We start from the raw sequence: 17,084 nt of genomic DNA on the forward strand, positions 1-17,084 counted from the left end.
GAATTCTGGGGACTTTCCAGAAGTTTTAGGGCCCCAGAGGTGAGTTGTTGTTTGTTGGTGTTGTTTACTGTTTTTGGTTGTTGATTATTGTTGGTTGCCGTTGGTTGTTGGTTGTAGTGGCTGTTGATTGTGGTGGTTGTTGGTGGCTATTGTTTGTTGTTTGTAGTTGTTGTTGTTGGTTGGTTGTTGACTGCTGTTGGCTGCTGTTTGTCATGTAGTCATGTGAGAAGAAATGAAAAGAGGAAGTTAGATATCCTGAAGGCAAAGATCAAACTTGTCCCAAGGAACTCAATGCCTCTAATCAGTACCTCTAATCAGCAGGAAGTAGTCTAAAGATACCATCGCCCCCTCTCCCCTCTATCCTTTTTCTCTTCTCCCCAGTGTTAAGGGGGTTGATAAGTAGATGAAGAGGAATGGAGAAGGGTAGAAGAAAACGAACCCACAAAGTAGCAAGTCCAGCGACAGGTTCTTTCCTTTTTATTCAGTCCTGATCTCTGTTCAAAGGATGAGATGGTGCTGTCCATGTTCAGGTTGGATCTTTCTTGCCCAGTTAACACAATAAAGAAACTCTCTCACAGACAGGCTCATAAGTTTGTTTCTTAAGAGATCCTAGATGCTGTCCACGTTGACAATGTCAACAACTAAGTCCTACCAATGAAGTCTGTCTTTCTTTCTTTCTTTCTTTCTTTCTTTCTTTCTTTCTTTCTTTCTTTCTTTCTTTCTTTCTTTCTTCCTTCCTTCCTTCCTTCCTTCCTTCCTTCCTTCCTTCCTTTCTTTCTTTCTTTCTTTCTTTCTTTCTTTCTTTCTTTCTTTCTTTCTCTTTCTTTCTTCCTTTCTTCCTTTCTTTCCTTCCTTTCCTTCCTTCCTTCTCTCTCTTTCTTTCTTTCTTTCTTTCCTTCCTTCCCTCCCTTCTCTCTCTCTCTCTCTCTCTCTCTCTCTCTCTCTCTCTCTCTCTCTCTCTCTTTCCTTTCTGCCTTTCATTTTCAAGATAGGATTTCTCTGTGAAGCCCCGGCTGTCCTGGAACTTGTGTTGTAGACCAGGCTGTCCCTTGTGAACTCAGAGATCTGCTTGCCTCTGCCTTTAGTGTTAGGATTAAAGACTTGAGCCACCATGACCTGCTGTGAAGTCATTTTCACTGTGGCTCAGTTCTGGTGTTGTCAGACCTGTGGGATGATCTGAGTTTTCAACCTCTTGCATTTCAGTTGGAGTCTGCTTCACTGCATTCCAGTCTGCATCTGGGATAAATAAACCATGAAGGTCCAGGTGCATGTCCGCATCAACAGAGGCGCGAGCCAATTCCGTAAAACTTTTGGCATCCAGAATGAGTAAAAAGGGCAGCTTTTGGGGATCCGTAGAGACGATGGCTGATAAAATGACTCCTATAAGAAAAGAAAAAACAAAACCCCCCCCAAACCAGTTTATTTCCATTTGTAATGCTGAGAGTGTAGTCTCAGGCCTTCATGCAGGCTAGACAGCTGCTTTCCCCGTAGGCTCCATCCCTGGTCCTAAGAGATATCTAACAGTGTTCAAAGCATGACCTTGTGTACCTGGAAAGAACATTTCTCAGAGGTGTCTCCCTGTGATCTTTTAACTCATCCTTGATCTAAGCAGCAGGAAAGAGGAGATATGCCATTCTGTGTTGGCAGAAGAGAAACCAGAACTGCAGTCAGCAGCCTACTTCCAGGAGCGACACTTTGCCTCGATGAACCTTCGTCTCTTCATCTTTGCAGTGAAGCTAATTCCCACCAACCCCGACCTCATGGGTGCTGGGGTGATCTGCAGGGTGGATTATGGAAGCACTTGGTTCGTTTTCATGCGTTTTGAACAATGGCTCCTTTCCTAACTTCTCGAAACCTCCGAGTATGGAAAGACCCAGGCAATTCAGGGAGGACTAAGGGCTAAGGTGTGCTACTCCGTGGAGCAGGGACTTCTTGAATTTCAAAAGCATTGCCATATTTGTTTTGTTTTGAGACAGGTCTTGTAATGTAGCTCAGACTGGCCTTAAACTCATATCTGCCTACCTCTACCACTCAGATGCCAGGAAACCAAGCCATGTGTTGCCATATCTGGCTTGTGGTGGTGCTGGAATGAATCCAACTCATCTCCTGGTTATGTTGGCAACCCCCCCTCCCCCAACGTTTGCCTGTAAATTGGGATGTCCTTGCTTCTCTGTGCTCACTTTCAAGGTATAGCAGGGTCAGGAAACTTTTAGTAAGTGCCCAAGATGTCGCCCAAGGGATCTGGGTTGTGGTGGCTGAACACAGGTGATGTCAGATTGGCCTGGATTCAAATCCAACCTCTGCATATGGAGCTCGTGACTTTGGTCAATTTGCCTCACTCTCTGTGCCTCCCCTGGATGAAATGAGGACAGTGTCACTCCACACCCATGGAGAGAAGGCGTGAGAAGCAGCTGCCCAGCCAAGCAAGAGGCTGGCCTCAGTAGGAGTGGGTGCAAACAGTCCCCTGCTTTAGAGATGACAGTGACATGGGATCCCCCTGCCTGTGTGCCAGGCCACAATCAGAAGGAAGCCAAGGCCAGGTGGAAAACCACTCCCTCCCACCTGAGGGAAGAAGCTGGCAGTCTCAGTGGGACAGCCTGCCCTCCCCTGCAGGTGTGGGCAGCCCCATCCCTGGCTTGGCTGGGCGGTGTCCTTACCCATAGCTTATTACCTTCCCTGGTATCCTGAGGGCTGTGGGCAGGGCATTTTTGAAGCAAAAGGGGGATAAGACAATTTGGCTAAGTGGAAACCTGCATTTCTCAGGTGCCGTGAAAACTTTGCATGATTATAAGAGAGGTCATTTGAGATCTGGGGCCAGCCCTTGCAAAGAATTCTAAAACTAAAGCTGCACGTTCTGAAAGAATGTATGTGTCACTCAGTGGAAAGGATATGGACTTTGAGAAGGAGAGAATTTATACCGTGCCCAAAGAAGATCTGTTTGTTCAGTCTTACCCATGAGAATGTTTTCAGAGGCTGTGAGGTATGTCAGGTAGTGTATTCTAACAACTTCATCCATCCATCACCCACTCATCCATCTGTCTGTCTATCTATCTATCTATCTATCTATCTATGTACCTACCTATCTACCTTGTTGCTGTTGTTTTTTTGAGACCAGGTCTTAGTAGTTCAAATTCTCTGTATATCTAAGAATGACTGTAGACCCCTGATTGTCTTCTGTCTGCCTCCCAAATGCTGAGATCTCGGGCACACATGCCATGCTCAGCTGACAATGTGATTTATGATGGAGCCCTTGGACCCCACGGTCTCTGCTTGGCCTGCAAGGGACTGAACAATAAAGGTTATCCACTCAGGGTAGTCCTAATGTCGTGTGAGTGAAGCCACAGTAAAAATCTCTGGATGCAGAGGCTCAGGTGAGCTTCCATGTCTGGAAATGCTTGGTTGTCAGAAGTGAGAACAGTACAGCCAAATCCACTGGGAAGGGATGGCGGGGAGCTCTGGGGGCCCTAGTGGATTACAGAACCTGGTGGTAGGAGCCCTTGACCTTACACTCAACATTAAAATTGAGTGTGGTCGTCTCATCAGGCAACCCACCGTGGGATGCCCCTGGGCGGTGCCTCTGTTGGATGGGTAAGTGTGGTCCATGGGCTCCTCCCTTCTCCCTTCTTACCATCATCTTCATCCTTCGCACCTGGCGTGGGAACAAACAGAGGCTCTGCCGGCCAGCAGCTCTCCTCAGACCACTTTAAGGAGGACTTTGTGAGGATGTCATATTTCAGTATCTGTGTATGCAGAGAAGAGAAAGGTGGGAACCTGGGTCTGCAACCATGCTGACTCCCTAGAAGTGGGAGGGCATGAAGGCCACCGAGGGGAGATCCAGCATCACCCCCAAGTGACATCTGTCCCAGGCAGCACGGCCCCAAGAAGGGAAGACCCAAACTTCCTCCCCCAATATCAACACAGGTCTCCTGGCTTACAGAAGGCCTCAGAGTCCTGAAATGTTCTGGTGTTTGGTACTATCTCACAATGTTTTACGTTATAAAATTAAGGTGTTTAATGCCACCAATTAAAATATGATAACAATTCTTTTGTTGCTTTAAAAGTAAAAGCCCTGGACGAAGACTAGAGCTGGGTGGTGGAGCCCCCCGCCCAGAACAAATAAGTTATGATTTGAGTCCCAGCATCCTAAACACAAAACAAAGCAAAACAACAAATAAAAGAGGAAAATTCCCATGAGGTCTCATGGACCTGTTCCTGTAGGGTATAGAATTCATAGAGAATTCATGGGAGTGGCTTGGGGCATCTCTCTCTCTCTCTCTCTCTCTCTCTCTCTCTCTCTCTGTCTCTGTGTGTGTGTGTGTGTGTGTGTGTGTGTGTGTGTGTGTACACCTTAACTTTTGCTTTAAATATTCTGCATTTAGAAATTTAAATATTTTTAAATTTATCATCTTATTTTTGCTCTCTGCATCTTTACAGTGTGTGTGGGTGGGGCATGCATCACTGCATCATTGCATCATATGCATCACAGCCTGCATACAGCAGCCAGAGGGCAGAAATTGGTTCTCTCCCTCTACCATGTGGCTTCCTGGTATCAAACTCAGGTAGGCGAGCTTGATAGCGCATCCCCTCACCGCCTGAGCTACTTTGTCAGCTCTGTATTTTTAAATGCAAATAAAAATGTTGATCTGAAAGGAAAACAGTATCTGGCCAATGCTTTGGACAGTGCTGGACTGTAGTAAATACGGACAAATCGTTACTTAAAAAACAAAACTAATTCTCCAAGTTGCCGTGACACCTGCCTGCTAGAGAAGGCGAGGTGGGTGCTTGAGACAGCACTCTCTGCTGATTGATTTGTTCTCAGAGCCCACCACAGTGTCACATAGCCAGGGCTCCCTAAGTGCAAACAGGAACAGAACTCTTACTTCAGGATTATCCCAACTGACTTCTCTCCTGCATCCCCTTTTCCCAGTCTTAAGCCCTGAAGAGTCTGATTTGCAGACGTTAAATTGGGTCCAGAGAAAGCCAGTCTGTATACACAGGGACTCCCAGGATGCAGGGATCCATACCTTGGTTGGGACTGGACTCCACTGTACTTCAGCTGCAAAGATGTAGCGATATGGCTTCCCATTGTAAGCATAATTTATCCGAGGGAGCTCTAGGCCTTGAGAGAACAGAACACTAATGAAACCCCATCATTGGTGAGGGAGAACTTCCCTCTTCATGCCAAACTAGACCTCATGCCATAGAAGCAGTTCCCAAGTACCATCCTAACCTTGATTCAGACCCAGATTACATCAAAGGTGGTCACAGGGAGGGAGGGACCTATGATAGTGATGCTGGCCCTGCCAGAAGGTTCAGGAGTGAGGTGACATAGACCAGAGGGCTTTAAATGCTTAAGTACCTGTAATTATCCACGATAGAAATCAGGGAATTACAGATTTAAATCAGAGGCTGCTGCACTTTTTAAAAGGCTGCCTAAAAATGCTGTGTTTGAGTGTGTGTGTAAGCACGCATGGTTATGAAAAAAGACTTCATAAGCCAACTGGGATGAGGGCCAATGCACAATATAAAATAAATGGGGTACCTGGGATGGTGCAGTCACTATGAAAGCACTAGGAGATACTGAGGCAACAGGATTGCCAGAAGTTCAAAGCCAGCCTGGGCTACAGAATGAGACCCTTATTTAAGTAAATGAAATAAGTTCAGCGAATCCTATTATGATCTTTATAAAAGGATGTTTACAAAGGATTTTCATATCACAGGTCGTGTCCATATGATAAGGTAAGTGCAAATAGGGCAGTTATAGAGTGTGTCCATTTTGTCACAAAGAGAAAGTTTAGAAGTGATGCTGGGGTCAGCACTGCCTGCGGGGGTGGGGGTGGGGGGGCGAAGCTCCATCTTGCAGGTTTTGTTATTTCTGTTACCCTTTGCCTAGTCAGTGTTCTTGTTTTTTGTTTGTTTATTTCAAGACAAGATCTCTTAGAACACATGCTGGCTGCTTTGTAGCTGAAGATGACCTTAGGTTCCCCTCCCCATCTCCCCAGAGTTGAGATTACAGGCATACGATTTGGTTGGTTTGTTTGAGAGAGTATGTGGCTCAGGCTAGCCTGGTACTCACAGCAATCCTCCTGCCTCAGCCTCCTGATGTTGGCTTTACAGGCATGCACCACTACATCCAGCTTCATTGTACACATAGAAGTATGAAATACAGATCTGTCTACATAGGGCTTTGTGCCACACCCTATGATACATTGAGCACAGAAACTCAGCCCCGTGGGACAGGGGCACCTCCCAGAGAGCTTTCGGCAGGCTCTGGCGTAGGGTGAGGGCTACTTGGAACCCAGGGATGTTTCTGAGCATCCTCCAGTGCCAACAGTGCCCTACCACAAAGAAGACCTGCCCCACATGCCATCCTGGATGAGGAACATGGGCCCATGGGTGTGGCTCCTGTCTTGTAGCTTGACACTCTGTACACAGCTCAGCATCCTCAGGCCCAGTGGACCAAGAATGCCCACTTTGTAGGAATTGTGACAGTGCAGAGGGAGACATAGGGGCCTACGATGCCTGTTTAATATATCACAGCCAATCACAGACATCAGCTGTGCCTGTCATCTATCCAAGGACCAGAAATGTTGGAAGCTATTTTTAAAAGATCCCCAAATTCTTTTCCTGGGGTTCCAAGAGCCTTCCTTGCTTTTCCCCGTCCCTGCATGGAAGGGAGCTATCACTGAGAGGGGCTTTGGGACACTCCGTGAGAAAGGATGTTTCCTACCTTCGTAGAGGACCTCGGGCTGGCAGTAGACATGGCCGTCTTTCTCCTTCAGGGCTGTTGCAGTTGTAGATGACACCTTGACTAAATTTGAGCCCACTTCTGCATCCTGAAAAGAATAAATTAAAAAAAAAACCAACAACAAAAAGAAAAGGTCATTCCCACAAGCCATTGCTTTACCATATATATTCACCTGAGCAGAGTCCCAACGCACTATCACCTCGCTAGGCCTCGCAGTAACCACAGGAAGCAGCTATTTCATTGCTGTTACTTTCAGTTAGAAAGAATGAGTCTGGAGGCAGCTTTTCCAGAGGATCTGGGTTCGAATCCTAGTGCCACAAGGTAGCTCACAAACTGTTAATTCCAGTCTCGGGGCATCTGATGCCTCTCCTGGCCTCCAGGAGGCACTGCGCATAGAAGTGAACAGGCAAAAATGCAAAGAACCTGTACATTCAATAAATAAATTTAAAAACATAACTATCACTTCAATAGTCATGAGGATTGGCGACAGGAACAGACTCTCCCAAGGCCACACAGCTGGTAAGAGGTACAGTCAGGACCTATCTAGGCTCGTTATCTCTCTAAGACAGCAATAATATGCTCCAAAGAGTAAGGACTCCCTTTTAAAATGCTGGGTGATTTCCCTTGTAAACAGCTGCTTCTAGCATTCAATGGACGCTTGTGGAGTCTATAGTAACACATGTGCTTAGGGTGTAACAGTGAGAGAAAGCCTAGGAACAAATTGTATGCATGGTCTGAACTCAACCACATATGCTCATAAAATACACTGGGATGAGAGTGTGAGAAATCTCACAAATATGGACATCAGGGCAGAGAGTGGAAACTTCCCTATTTTCCACATACTTAAGCGTGGGACTTTGGGCAAGAAGTTAGCTTCTCTGTGGTTCAGTTTCCTTCTTTGTATAAGGAAGATAATAGTAGGCACATCTTTAGCAGATTACAAGGATTAAATGCTATCACCTGCCAAATGGTTTGCAATAGGACCTAGGCAAACACTCTGGTGGATGATGACATCTTTGGAGACCTACACAGCAGGTCTATGCTATAGCACTGACTCTTGGAGGATTCATTCCAAGCCCTCGGTGATGCCCTGAAACACAGATAACACTGAATGTGTAAGTGTTGCAACCGGACAGCATGGCATTGATCTGATAGCTGAGCCGACTGCAGAATGACTAAGAGGTGAGTAGCATATAGAGAATGGATACATTGTACAAAACAACTGCTCCAGTTCTGAGTAAGTCTGAGGTCTTGGACTGTGAATCAGAACAGCATGCAGTTTTACTCCCAAGACCAATTTCTTTAGCCAGGCAGTAGGGGTGCATTTAATTCCAACACTCAGGAGGCAGAGGCAGGCGGATCTCTGTGAGTTGGAGACCTGGTCTACAGAGTGAGTTCCAGGGCAGCCAGGGCTACATAGAGAAACCCTGTCTCAAAACCAAAACCCAAACCGCATTTCTTTAGAGGTGGGGCTTTCACTGAACATTTTTTTGGAGCTTTCTGGATTCTAAGTCACTGCATGGGTAGAACATGAAGCCAAATGAGGGAATAATCGTATATTATTATTACCATGGCTGACGTCTCCTTCTCTGCCCAAATTTTCAACATTATTTTTGACATTAAAAACAATATGCTTCTTCTCTTGCAGCATGTGTATGTGTCTGGTGTGTGTATGTGTGCTTGTGTGCAAAGGCCAGAGTTTCACATTATTATTATTGCATGCAAGGTTTTAGTGTGTCTTCTTAGAATTGCACACCATCCCGGCAGAAGGAATCACTGCAGAATTTCTACTTTCCCCCAGCACCAGTTTTGGCTTTGCTGTGTTCCCTGGCCCCCATCTTCCCCATCCGGTTCCGCATTCCTTTCATTGTTTCCCCGGAAGTCTTCCTCTAGCAAAAGCCAAGTCTTGCAAGTCTGGGTTTAGGCTCATATTTCCTCGAATAAGCCAAAGACTCATGGATCACAGGAGGCCACCTGTCCTGCCACCATCAAAGTGGGCTCTGAATTCAAATACAAAGATGACATCTGGCATCGTCTTGTACTTTGTGGCTAGCTTTTCCTCTGCGTCTGTCTTTGGTACCTGTTGCTTTCCCGGGGCGAAGGACATCAATGACTGTGTGTTTCCTCTGAAGCAAACTGTTAGCCATGAACTTCTTGGTGAGGACATAGATCGATACCGTATCATTCATGGTGGTCCTTGAACAGTGAAGGAGAAAGAGAGGACTCCTCCCACCCCACCCCACCTCTTTTTTTTTTTTTTTTTTTTTGAGACAGGGTCTCTTATTTTACTTGGGATTCACCTATCGGCTGGCCAGAGAGCTTTAGAGATCTGCTTGTCTCTGCCTTTCTGGCGCTGAGGTTATGAGGTTATGCTTGTACGTCATATGGATGCCGGGGATGAAACTCAGGTCCTTGTGCCAGAACAGAGCAAGCACTTTATAGACTGAGTCCCCTCTCCAACCTGCTATCCCAGATCAACCTATCTTAATGACAGCAGCTCACCTTCTGGGAAAGGGAGCAAGCTAACCACTTCATGGTGGCTGAATTGAAGGGGGCCCTTAGAGATTATTCATCTAGTTTGATCCCTTGATGGTTAGGAGAGGAAGCTGATGCCCAGAGATGGAGAGAGTGACATGTCAAAAGCCACACAGAGAGAAGCAGAGCCCGGACCCATGACTTCACACTGAGATTCTCCCAGGAGCAACAGTTTGGATAGAGGGCAGAGCAAGGGGCCCTTTCCCATCCTGAAGGTTTTAACTTGAACATCTCCTTCCTTAACCAGTTTGAATCTGCTGAGTCTGTGAGGCAGCAGTCCTGGGCTGTAATTATTTTATTCTGGAAGCTTCTTTGTCCTTCTTTGTGGTCAGTTGCTCCAGGATGTCAGAGACTGTTTCCCGAGGTGCATGGCACCCAGGAAGTGAATTCATGACTTGATAAGCTTTTCCCCTCTTTCAGTGGTCAAGGGACAAAGAACATGCTTGCTTTGCAGTTTGGCTGGAGAGCCCAGTGGAGCCAAGTCTGTGAACTAAGTAGCCCCGTGCTGGGTGCACTGTAGTGTCTCACCATGTACCCGTGTGCCTTGCTGGGTACCGCCCCCTCCCCACCCAAGGCATGTCCAGCCTTGATCCGCAGGGAGTTGGTTGACAAGACACTCTTTTAGCTCCAGCTTGAAACTGGTCAGACTGGTTAAGGGATAAACTTTTAATTTTCCACACACAGCAGTAACCTAACATGACTCGGCTGCTTTTTAGCAGCCAAACCCTGCTCAGCATTGAAAAGAGATCAGCCAGAATTCAAACAAACAAAAAAAAAAAAGAAAAGAAAAGAAAAGAAAAATAAAATCCCACAGCACAGTCTTGCTCTGCAGTCCTGGTGCCCGAGGGAACTTCCAGGGCTAAGCAGAGAGCTCGGGAACTGCCTATCGGCTGCCAAGGAAATACCAGCTTCTGCGTGGAACCAGAATTCAGAACTTGCTATGTGAGTTTGAAAAGATCTTTGACCCCACTGGGTTGGCCTCCCTGTCTGTAAATGGGGTAATGAGTGAAGCATAGTGGATTCTGCCCGATCTTGGAAAGTTAGGGTTATATAAGCATCTGGGGCCGGGTCAGAGGTATCATTGTTAACAGACACGGATTCAAATCCTGACCTAATCCCAATGGTGACTCTTTGATGTTGGGCAAGCTACTTTCCCTCTTAACTGGAAACTCTGGGATAAAGAATAACTCAGAGGGTTGCAATGTGAACCGGCAAAAACAGTTAACCGTTCTTAAAACTCTGCAGGGGCTGGAGCAACAGCCCGAGTTGAGGCCCACGGGCCCTATGCCCAAATGCAGCAGGCTAATTAAGTAGACCAAATCGCTCTCCTACCCAGATCCATGGGCTTTTATCATCTGGAACTGCTCTAGCCAATCACTAGAACTAAAGCCAACCTATTTCAATGGTAGCAGCTCTTCTTCTTCTTCTTCTTCTTTTTTTGTGGAAAGAAGAGAAAGTTTATTGTGTTTCTGTAGTTGGATTGCTGGGGTCTTTAAAGATTGGCCTCGTTCTGTCCCTCATTAAAGGAGGCTGAGACACAGACAAGAGACGTGTGTGGATACTGAGACTCTTAAAAAAGGATGAAGTAAGATTGAAATTCCCATGGGCCCTGAAGAAGCCACATCTCCCATGCTTTACCGCCACATTCTCGTTGGCAGCTACTGTGATGGACAGGGAGAACATCCTAGCAGCAGAGCAGGTTCCGTCTCAAAGGGTGACCCAGAAGGAGTATGGATCGAAAAGTCTCCTTAGTTCTCAGCCAGACGAAATGGCCAGTGAACACTTCTCACTCCAGGCTCAACCTGGAGCTACACAGATGCCCCACCCAGCACCCCAAGTCCCAGTCAGTCCCAGATACCTCACGGACACACTGGTCATACCCACTGCTCTTAGTGGGACAGAGGCAGTCTCTTAAACAGGTTGGAATCCCGATTATCCGAAGTATGGGTAGGTGTGATGGAGAGATGCCTTTCTTGGTAGGCATGACCTCTTGGCCCTTCAAACTTCTCATCTCGTGGAGAAGGGGCCATGCTGGAGACAGAAGGGACAGATAGCGGCCTCTAAAGTGACAGTCTCAGAGAATGGGATTCTATGGCCAAAGTCTCAGAGCAGAAAAGCCATTTAACACAGGGCCTAGTTCTCAGCCCACCTCCGTGGATACTACTTCATCTTATCAGGTATTCATGTCTGCCTTTGGAGACAAACCCCAAATCTGCTAGTCCAGGATCCAAAGCCACCTCATGTAGCTCTAGCATGCCTCCTTCCGTGGCAGACTGTGAACCATGACAACGAATTCTCACAAACCCATCTCTAACATGCCGTGGCGCCCTTCAGGACGAGGGCAGGGCAGCTGCCCCACTGTCTGGACATGCCTAGGTTCCTCCCTGCCACTCCTCCACCCCTGCAGAGCTCCACCTCAGGTACCGGCAGCACTACATAAACAGCTGGGGTGTTCGGGGGGGCCCTTCCACTCTGCCTCCATTTGACCCCAGCTGGCTGAGCATCATAGGAAATCAGGAGGTCCTAGACCTCTGAGAATAACCTCCCACCATCTACTCTGGCTATAAAGCACTGTTCCCCAGGACATGGTATAAATGCTAACAGGAGAGCTGTGCCCTCTTAGAGACTTCACTTCATGGTTCATTCATTCATTCATTCATTCATTCATGCATGCATGCATGCATGCATGCATTCATTTCCACCTTTAAGAGGTTTTTTTGTTTTTGTTTTTGTTTCTTTTTAAAAAAATATTTATTTATTTATTATATGTAAGTATACTATAGCTGATGCCCCAGAAGAGGGCATCAGATCTCATTACGGATGGTTGTGAACCACCATGTGGTTGCTGGGAATTGAACTCAGGACCTCTGGAAGAGCAGTCAGTGCTCTTAGCTGCTGAGCCATCTCTCCAGCCCCCAAGGGTTTTTGGTTACAAGGATAACCTGCCTCAAGACAGCGTCCCTGCCTTCTAGGGGCCTATGTCTCAGCAGCAAGAGGGGATTAAAGAACCTTGTCATGCTGGAGGTGTGTGTCACCCTAGAGGGTGCCACGGTGTACACACACCCCTGACAAGGGAGGGAGGGAGGGAGGCACAGAGACCTGAAAATGGAGACCTTTCTAAGCCCAGAGAAGCTCTCAGCATGCATTACAGTCACTCAGGATGCTCTGCGTCTAGGGAGTGCTGCAGATGACACAGGACTCCAGAATGGGCCACTGAGACAGGCAGAGGGGACATTGATAGGCAAACGTCCCTGAGTACAGGGCATTTGAGAAGGGAGAACTTTCCTGGCTAGGAGGGAGCTGGACCCTTGGTGCAGGGTGTGTGTGACCGTGTCTGTCCACCTACCCGAGTTTCCCATCTGTATACATCCAGGCAGCTGAGTGACTTGAAAGCAAAGAAGCCATCTTTAAGGGACAATAAACAACAATTAAGCAGCGTGGCCAGAACCGCCCATCCAAGGGTTCACTTGCCTTTGCTAATTTCAAAGCACCTGGCGGTTACAAGGTGGCTTTTAAAGACACACAGACAACCCATTCAAGCTTGGGTTTGAGGAAGTAGCCTTTCCCCCATGTGATCAAAGGGTGTAAAACCTTAAGCGGGGGCAGGGAGGGAGCCTGTCCCTCTTCCTGCATCAGCTCTGGGCTTGTGACTCATGCCTTGTGTGCTCTGTGACACCCTCTTCTTCTTAGACCAGAAGAAACTCCCCAGTGCTGCACTGTGGGGCTTTGCCAGGACAAGGGGTGCAGAGGCCAGGGCTGGGGTGATTTTATGGAGTAGTGTCGCTATCACATAGTCACCCTCATGAGGGTGGGAAGCTAATGCTTAAGTCCTTTCAGTTCCCCCACATCCCAGTATTTTCAGTAAAACTGAAACAATTGAGCCTAGGGTGCTGGGCCTCCTGTTTGCTACGCAAACATAATATCATTGAACTATCCTGTCGTCCTGTCCTGGCTTCTAGATCTTATTTTTATCTTGAGGCAGGGTGTCACTAAGTTGCCAGGTTGGCCTTAAAATATTCAAATCTTCCTGTTTCAGCCTCCTGAGCAGTTGGGATTAAAGGCTGGCACAATGAGACCAGCTTGCCTCCGTCCTTTCCTTCCCTTTTTTCCTTTTCCTTCCCCTTTCCCCTGCCCCCCTTTCCCCTTTCCTTTCCTTTCCATCCTTTATTTCTTTTTTTTTTAAACAAAGATTTACTTACTTTTTATTTTATGTGCCTTTGTGTTTTGCCTGCATGTATGTTTTGAATGTGCCAGACTCCTGGAACTGGAGTTATACTCAGTAGTGAGCTGCCATGTGGGTGCTGGGAATTGAACCTGGGTCCTTTGGAAGAGCAGCCAGTGCTTTTAACTGCTTGGCTACCTTTTCAGCTCCTCTCTCCCTGTCTTCTTTTTTTTTTTTTTTAAACAATTAAAACAACAACAACAACGATGACAGTTAAGGTCTTACCAGGCCTCCCACCAACCTAGCTGTTACTTGCCTTTCTCTTGCCTTAGTCTCCCGAGTGCTGGGATTGTTGGCACATGCCAACATGACCAACTGGTTGACCCCTTTCTTTCTTCAAGGTCATATTAGGGATTAAACCCTGAGTCTCAATGTACTAAGCATCCTTTCTCTCCCCCGGATGTATACTCCTGTGCTGGCTAGTTTTATATCGACTCGATACAAACCCCAGCGTCATCTGAAAAAAACGAAGAGTTGTCTGAAAAAAGGGAAACCTCAATTGAGAAAATGCTTCCAAAGAGCTGGCTGTAGGGCATGTTCTTAATCAGTGATTGATGGGGGAGGGCCCAGATCACAGAGGGTGGTGCCACCCCTGGGCCAGCGGGCCTGAGTTCTATAAGGAAGCTGACTAGGGGGCTGGAGAGATGGCTTAGCTTTTAAGAGCACTGGCTGGTCTTCCAGAGGTCCTGAGTTCAAATCCCAGAAACTACACAGTGGCTCACACCCATCTGTAATGGGATTCCCTCTTCTGGCAAGCAGGTACATGTTCATACGCAGCACTTTTATGCATAAATTCATGAATAAATAAATCTTAAGGCAAGAGAGAGAGAGAGAGAGAGAAAGAAAGAAAGAAAGAAAGAAAGAAAGAAAGAAAGAAAGAAAGAAAGAGAGAGAGAGGAAGGAAGAAAGAGAGGAAGCAGGCTATGAGGAACAACCAGTAAGTAGTACCTCCATGGCCTCCGCATCAGTTCCTGCCTCCAGGTTCCTGCCCTACTTGAGTTCCTGCCCTGGCTTCTTTCAAATGATGGACTATGATGTGGACACATAAGCAGAATAAACCCTTTCCTCCCTAAGTTGCTTTTGGCCACGGTGTTTCATCACAGCAATAGAAACCCTCACTAGGACAATCCCCAAGACTAAATTCATTTTGCAAAGTCAGACCTTGGGAAGAGGCGGCCCTAGCTGGAGCAGCAGAACTCTGCTGGGCTCTCAGGTCTCTTTCACTGCGGTCTCTCCTGCATGGGACAGCAGGGAATGCTGCTTTCCCCCGGCAAAGATCACTACCCCTTTCACGTGACTTAAAACAACAACAACAACAGCGACAACAATAATGTTACAGATGTGAAGTCAGGGTGATGTAAGATGTGGGTTAAGCCACAGCAGAGACACATAGAGAAGTGTTACGGAGACAAGAGAGTCACAAGCCTGGCTCTCCTGCTCCCTGGGTTAGACTGAACCCCTGTACTGCAGAGCTCAGAAATGAGGGTGGGAAAAGGTCCCCTGGACTGCAGAGGACTGTTTCCCAGGCTTAAGGCCTGTAGGGTGAACATCTGAATTCCTGTCCCTCTACACTCACAGATACACTTTTAGTCACCAATCCAGGGTTCCAGTCTTGCTCTGTGGCCTGGGACACATTCTTTTACCTCTTTGACTCTCCTTTTGTTGTTGTTGTTGTTTTGCTTTGTTTTGTTTTTTCAACTATAAAAGGAGCCTCCCAACTTTCCCCAGAAGTTGTTGTAGTCATGATGTGATGTAAAATAAGCAAAGACAAAATGCACAGCAAAGCCCCTGGCAGGCAGGGCTCCTTCAGTAAATGGGAGCCGCCACGTCTTAATTGAGTTCAATTTGGTTCCATTTAAATTAATTATATCATGAAGTCAGTGAGTTCTGGAGCCAGAAGCTTCCTCTTGCTCAGAGCCCAGGACAGCAGCATCCTGACTGAGGAGGACTCTTGGCCCTGGGGTTGTACACAATGCTAAGAACAATAATTCAACAGCAGAGACATCATGGAAGCTGGTCGTGCTGGATCCCTCCCTTGGACCATTAGCTGAATATTTTAAATGAGAGCATAGAGCGATGGAGGCTTAGATATGCAGTTGGTATACGAGGCGGAAGGCAAGAGAGTGCGCGCACACTTGGCCATGTGAGAAAATGAAGTGTGGACACACGATGGGATATGCATGAAGGAGAAAACACTCTTGAGTAGGAGAAGCCAGAAGTGCCAGGCTTCATGCTGCAAGGCTCTGCTGACATCACGCATTTAGACAGGTGACATTGTTAAGGCTGGAGGAGATCTGTGGTTGCCTGGGGCAACAGGAGAGTTTCTGGGACATGGTGGCTGAAGGGTAAAGAGGATGGGATTTCTCTAAGTCTGGTAAAAAAAAAAATTCAAAACTGAGGGTGGGGATGGATGCTCAACTCTGACTACACAAAGGACAATGAATTGAATGCTTTAAATGGGTGAAGTCTATAGTGTGTGGATTATATCTCAATATAACTGTTAAAAGGTGCAATTAAAATATATATGTACACGTGTGCATGTTTTGTATGTATGTATGTATGTATGTATGTATGTATCTATCTATCTATCTATCTATCTATCTATCTAATGTGTATCCAGGGAGACCGGAGTAAACACAAACACAGTGTTCATCTTGCATGGTGAGTTTAATGGGGATCATTCGTTTGTTTGAGACAAAGGTCTGGCTATGTAGCCCAGGCTGGCCTTAACCTCCTCATTGCTGGCAACACAACCTGTAACCACTCCAAGCCTGGTTCAAAACAAAACAAAACAAAACCTTTGCCTCTTTCTTTGTTTCTTTCTCACTTATCTATTCTTCCTAAACTTTCGACAGAACATAGCTGCTTTTAGAAGAACAACAAAAAACATTTTTTTTCAAAGTACAGTTCAGGGTTGGGGCAGGGATCTGTCACTCAGGGGTAAATTACGTGTGAGGCTGGGGGTTCCATCCTTGCAAGCAGAACAAAGCAAAGCAAAGCAAAGCAAAGCAAAACGAAGCAAAGCAAAGCAAAACGAAAAGGAAAACCCAGTGCATTGTGGGACTCAGTGTCAACAAGCATCAAGAGAAATTTCTGCCCAGATTCAGGGCTGTTCAGAAAGCAGAGAACCCCCACCGCCACCCTACCCCCAAACATGGTACCTTGTCCACATGGAGGGGCACAGCAAACCTCCTGAGGGTAGGCACTGAGGTCAGCCTGGACTTCTCTTCGAAGTCCTTGTTCAGGTTGGCCAGGTAGAAGAGCTGATAGAGGCTGCTGTCCTCATAGGCGATCACATCAAACAGCACACAGCCGTCCTCCTCGTAGGCGTTGACATGATGGAAGACCACCATGGGATCTGTGTAGAACTTGGTAGGCACAGGCTTCCTGGTCCTCTGGTTGATGATATGAATGTACGTCTGAAAGAAGACGGCCATGTCAGCCCACGCAGTGATCAGCTCACCCTCGGATATACCTGGTATGGTGACATCACAATACCAGGCCTGCCTTAGCTTAGGCCATATAGATGTCCCTTTCCCCATTCTGAGCTCTGTACCCATCCCAAACTGCCAGGTCGTG

The 17,084-nt window shown here is 46.9% G+C and overlaps 1 protein-coding gene across 1 annotated transcript in view; it reads right to left on the reverse strand.

Moving 5' to 3' along the window:
* Positions 1–461: 461 nt before the first annotated feature.
* Positions 462–17,084, reverse strand: part of Bco1 (beta-carotene oxygenase 1) — a 37,546-nt gene continuing 20,923 nt past the window's right edge. Inside the window, exons 7-11 of the mRNA XM_029481013.2 lie at positions 16,667–16,924; positions 6,731–6,836; positions 5,025–5,119; positions 3,629–3,740; positions 462–1,380 (exon numbers count right to left, since the gene is read on the reverse strand). Of these exons, the coding sequence (XP_029336873.1) occupies positions 1,094–1,380; positions 3,629–3,740; positions 5,025–5,119; positions 6,731–6,836; positions 16,667–16,924 (858 nt within the window). The 3' untranslated portion in view covers positions 462–1,093. The remainder of the gene's footprint in view (positions 1,381–3,628; positions 3,741–5,024; positions 5,120–6,730; positions 6,837–16,666; positions 16,925–17,084) is intronic.

This window comes from Mus caroli, unplaced genomic scaffold (genome assembly GCF_978045245.1).
Source record: "Mus caroli unplaced genomic scaffold, Mus_caroli_1 scaffold_10, whole genome shotgun sequence".
NCBI lineage: Eukaryota > Metazoa > Chordata > Mammalia > Rodentia > Muridae > Mus > Mus caroli.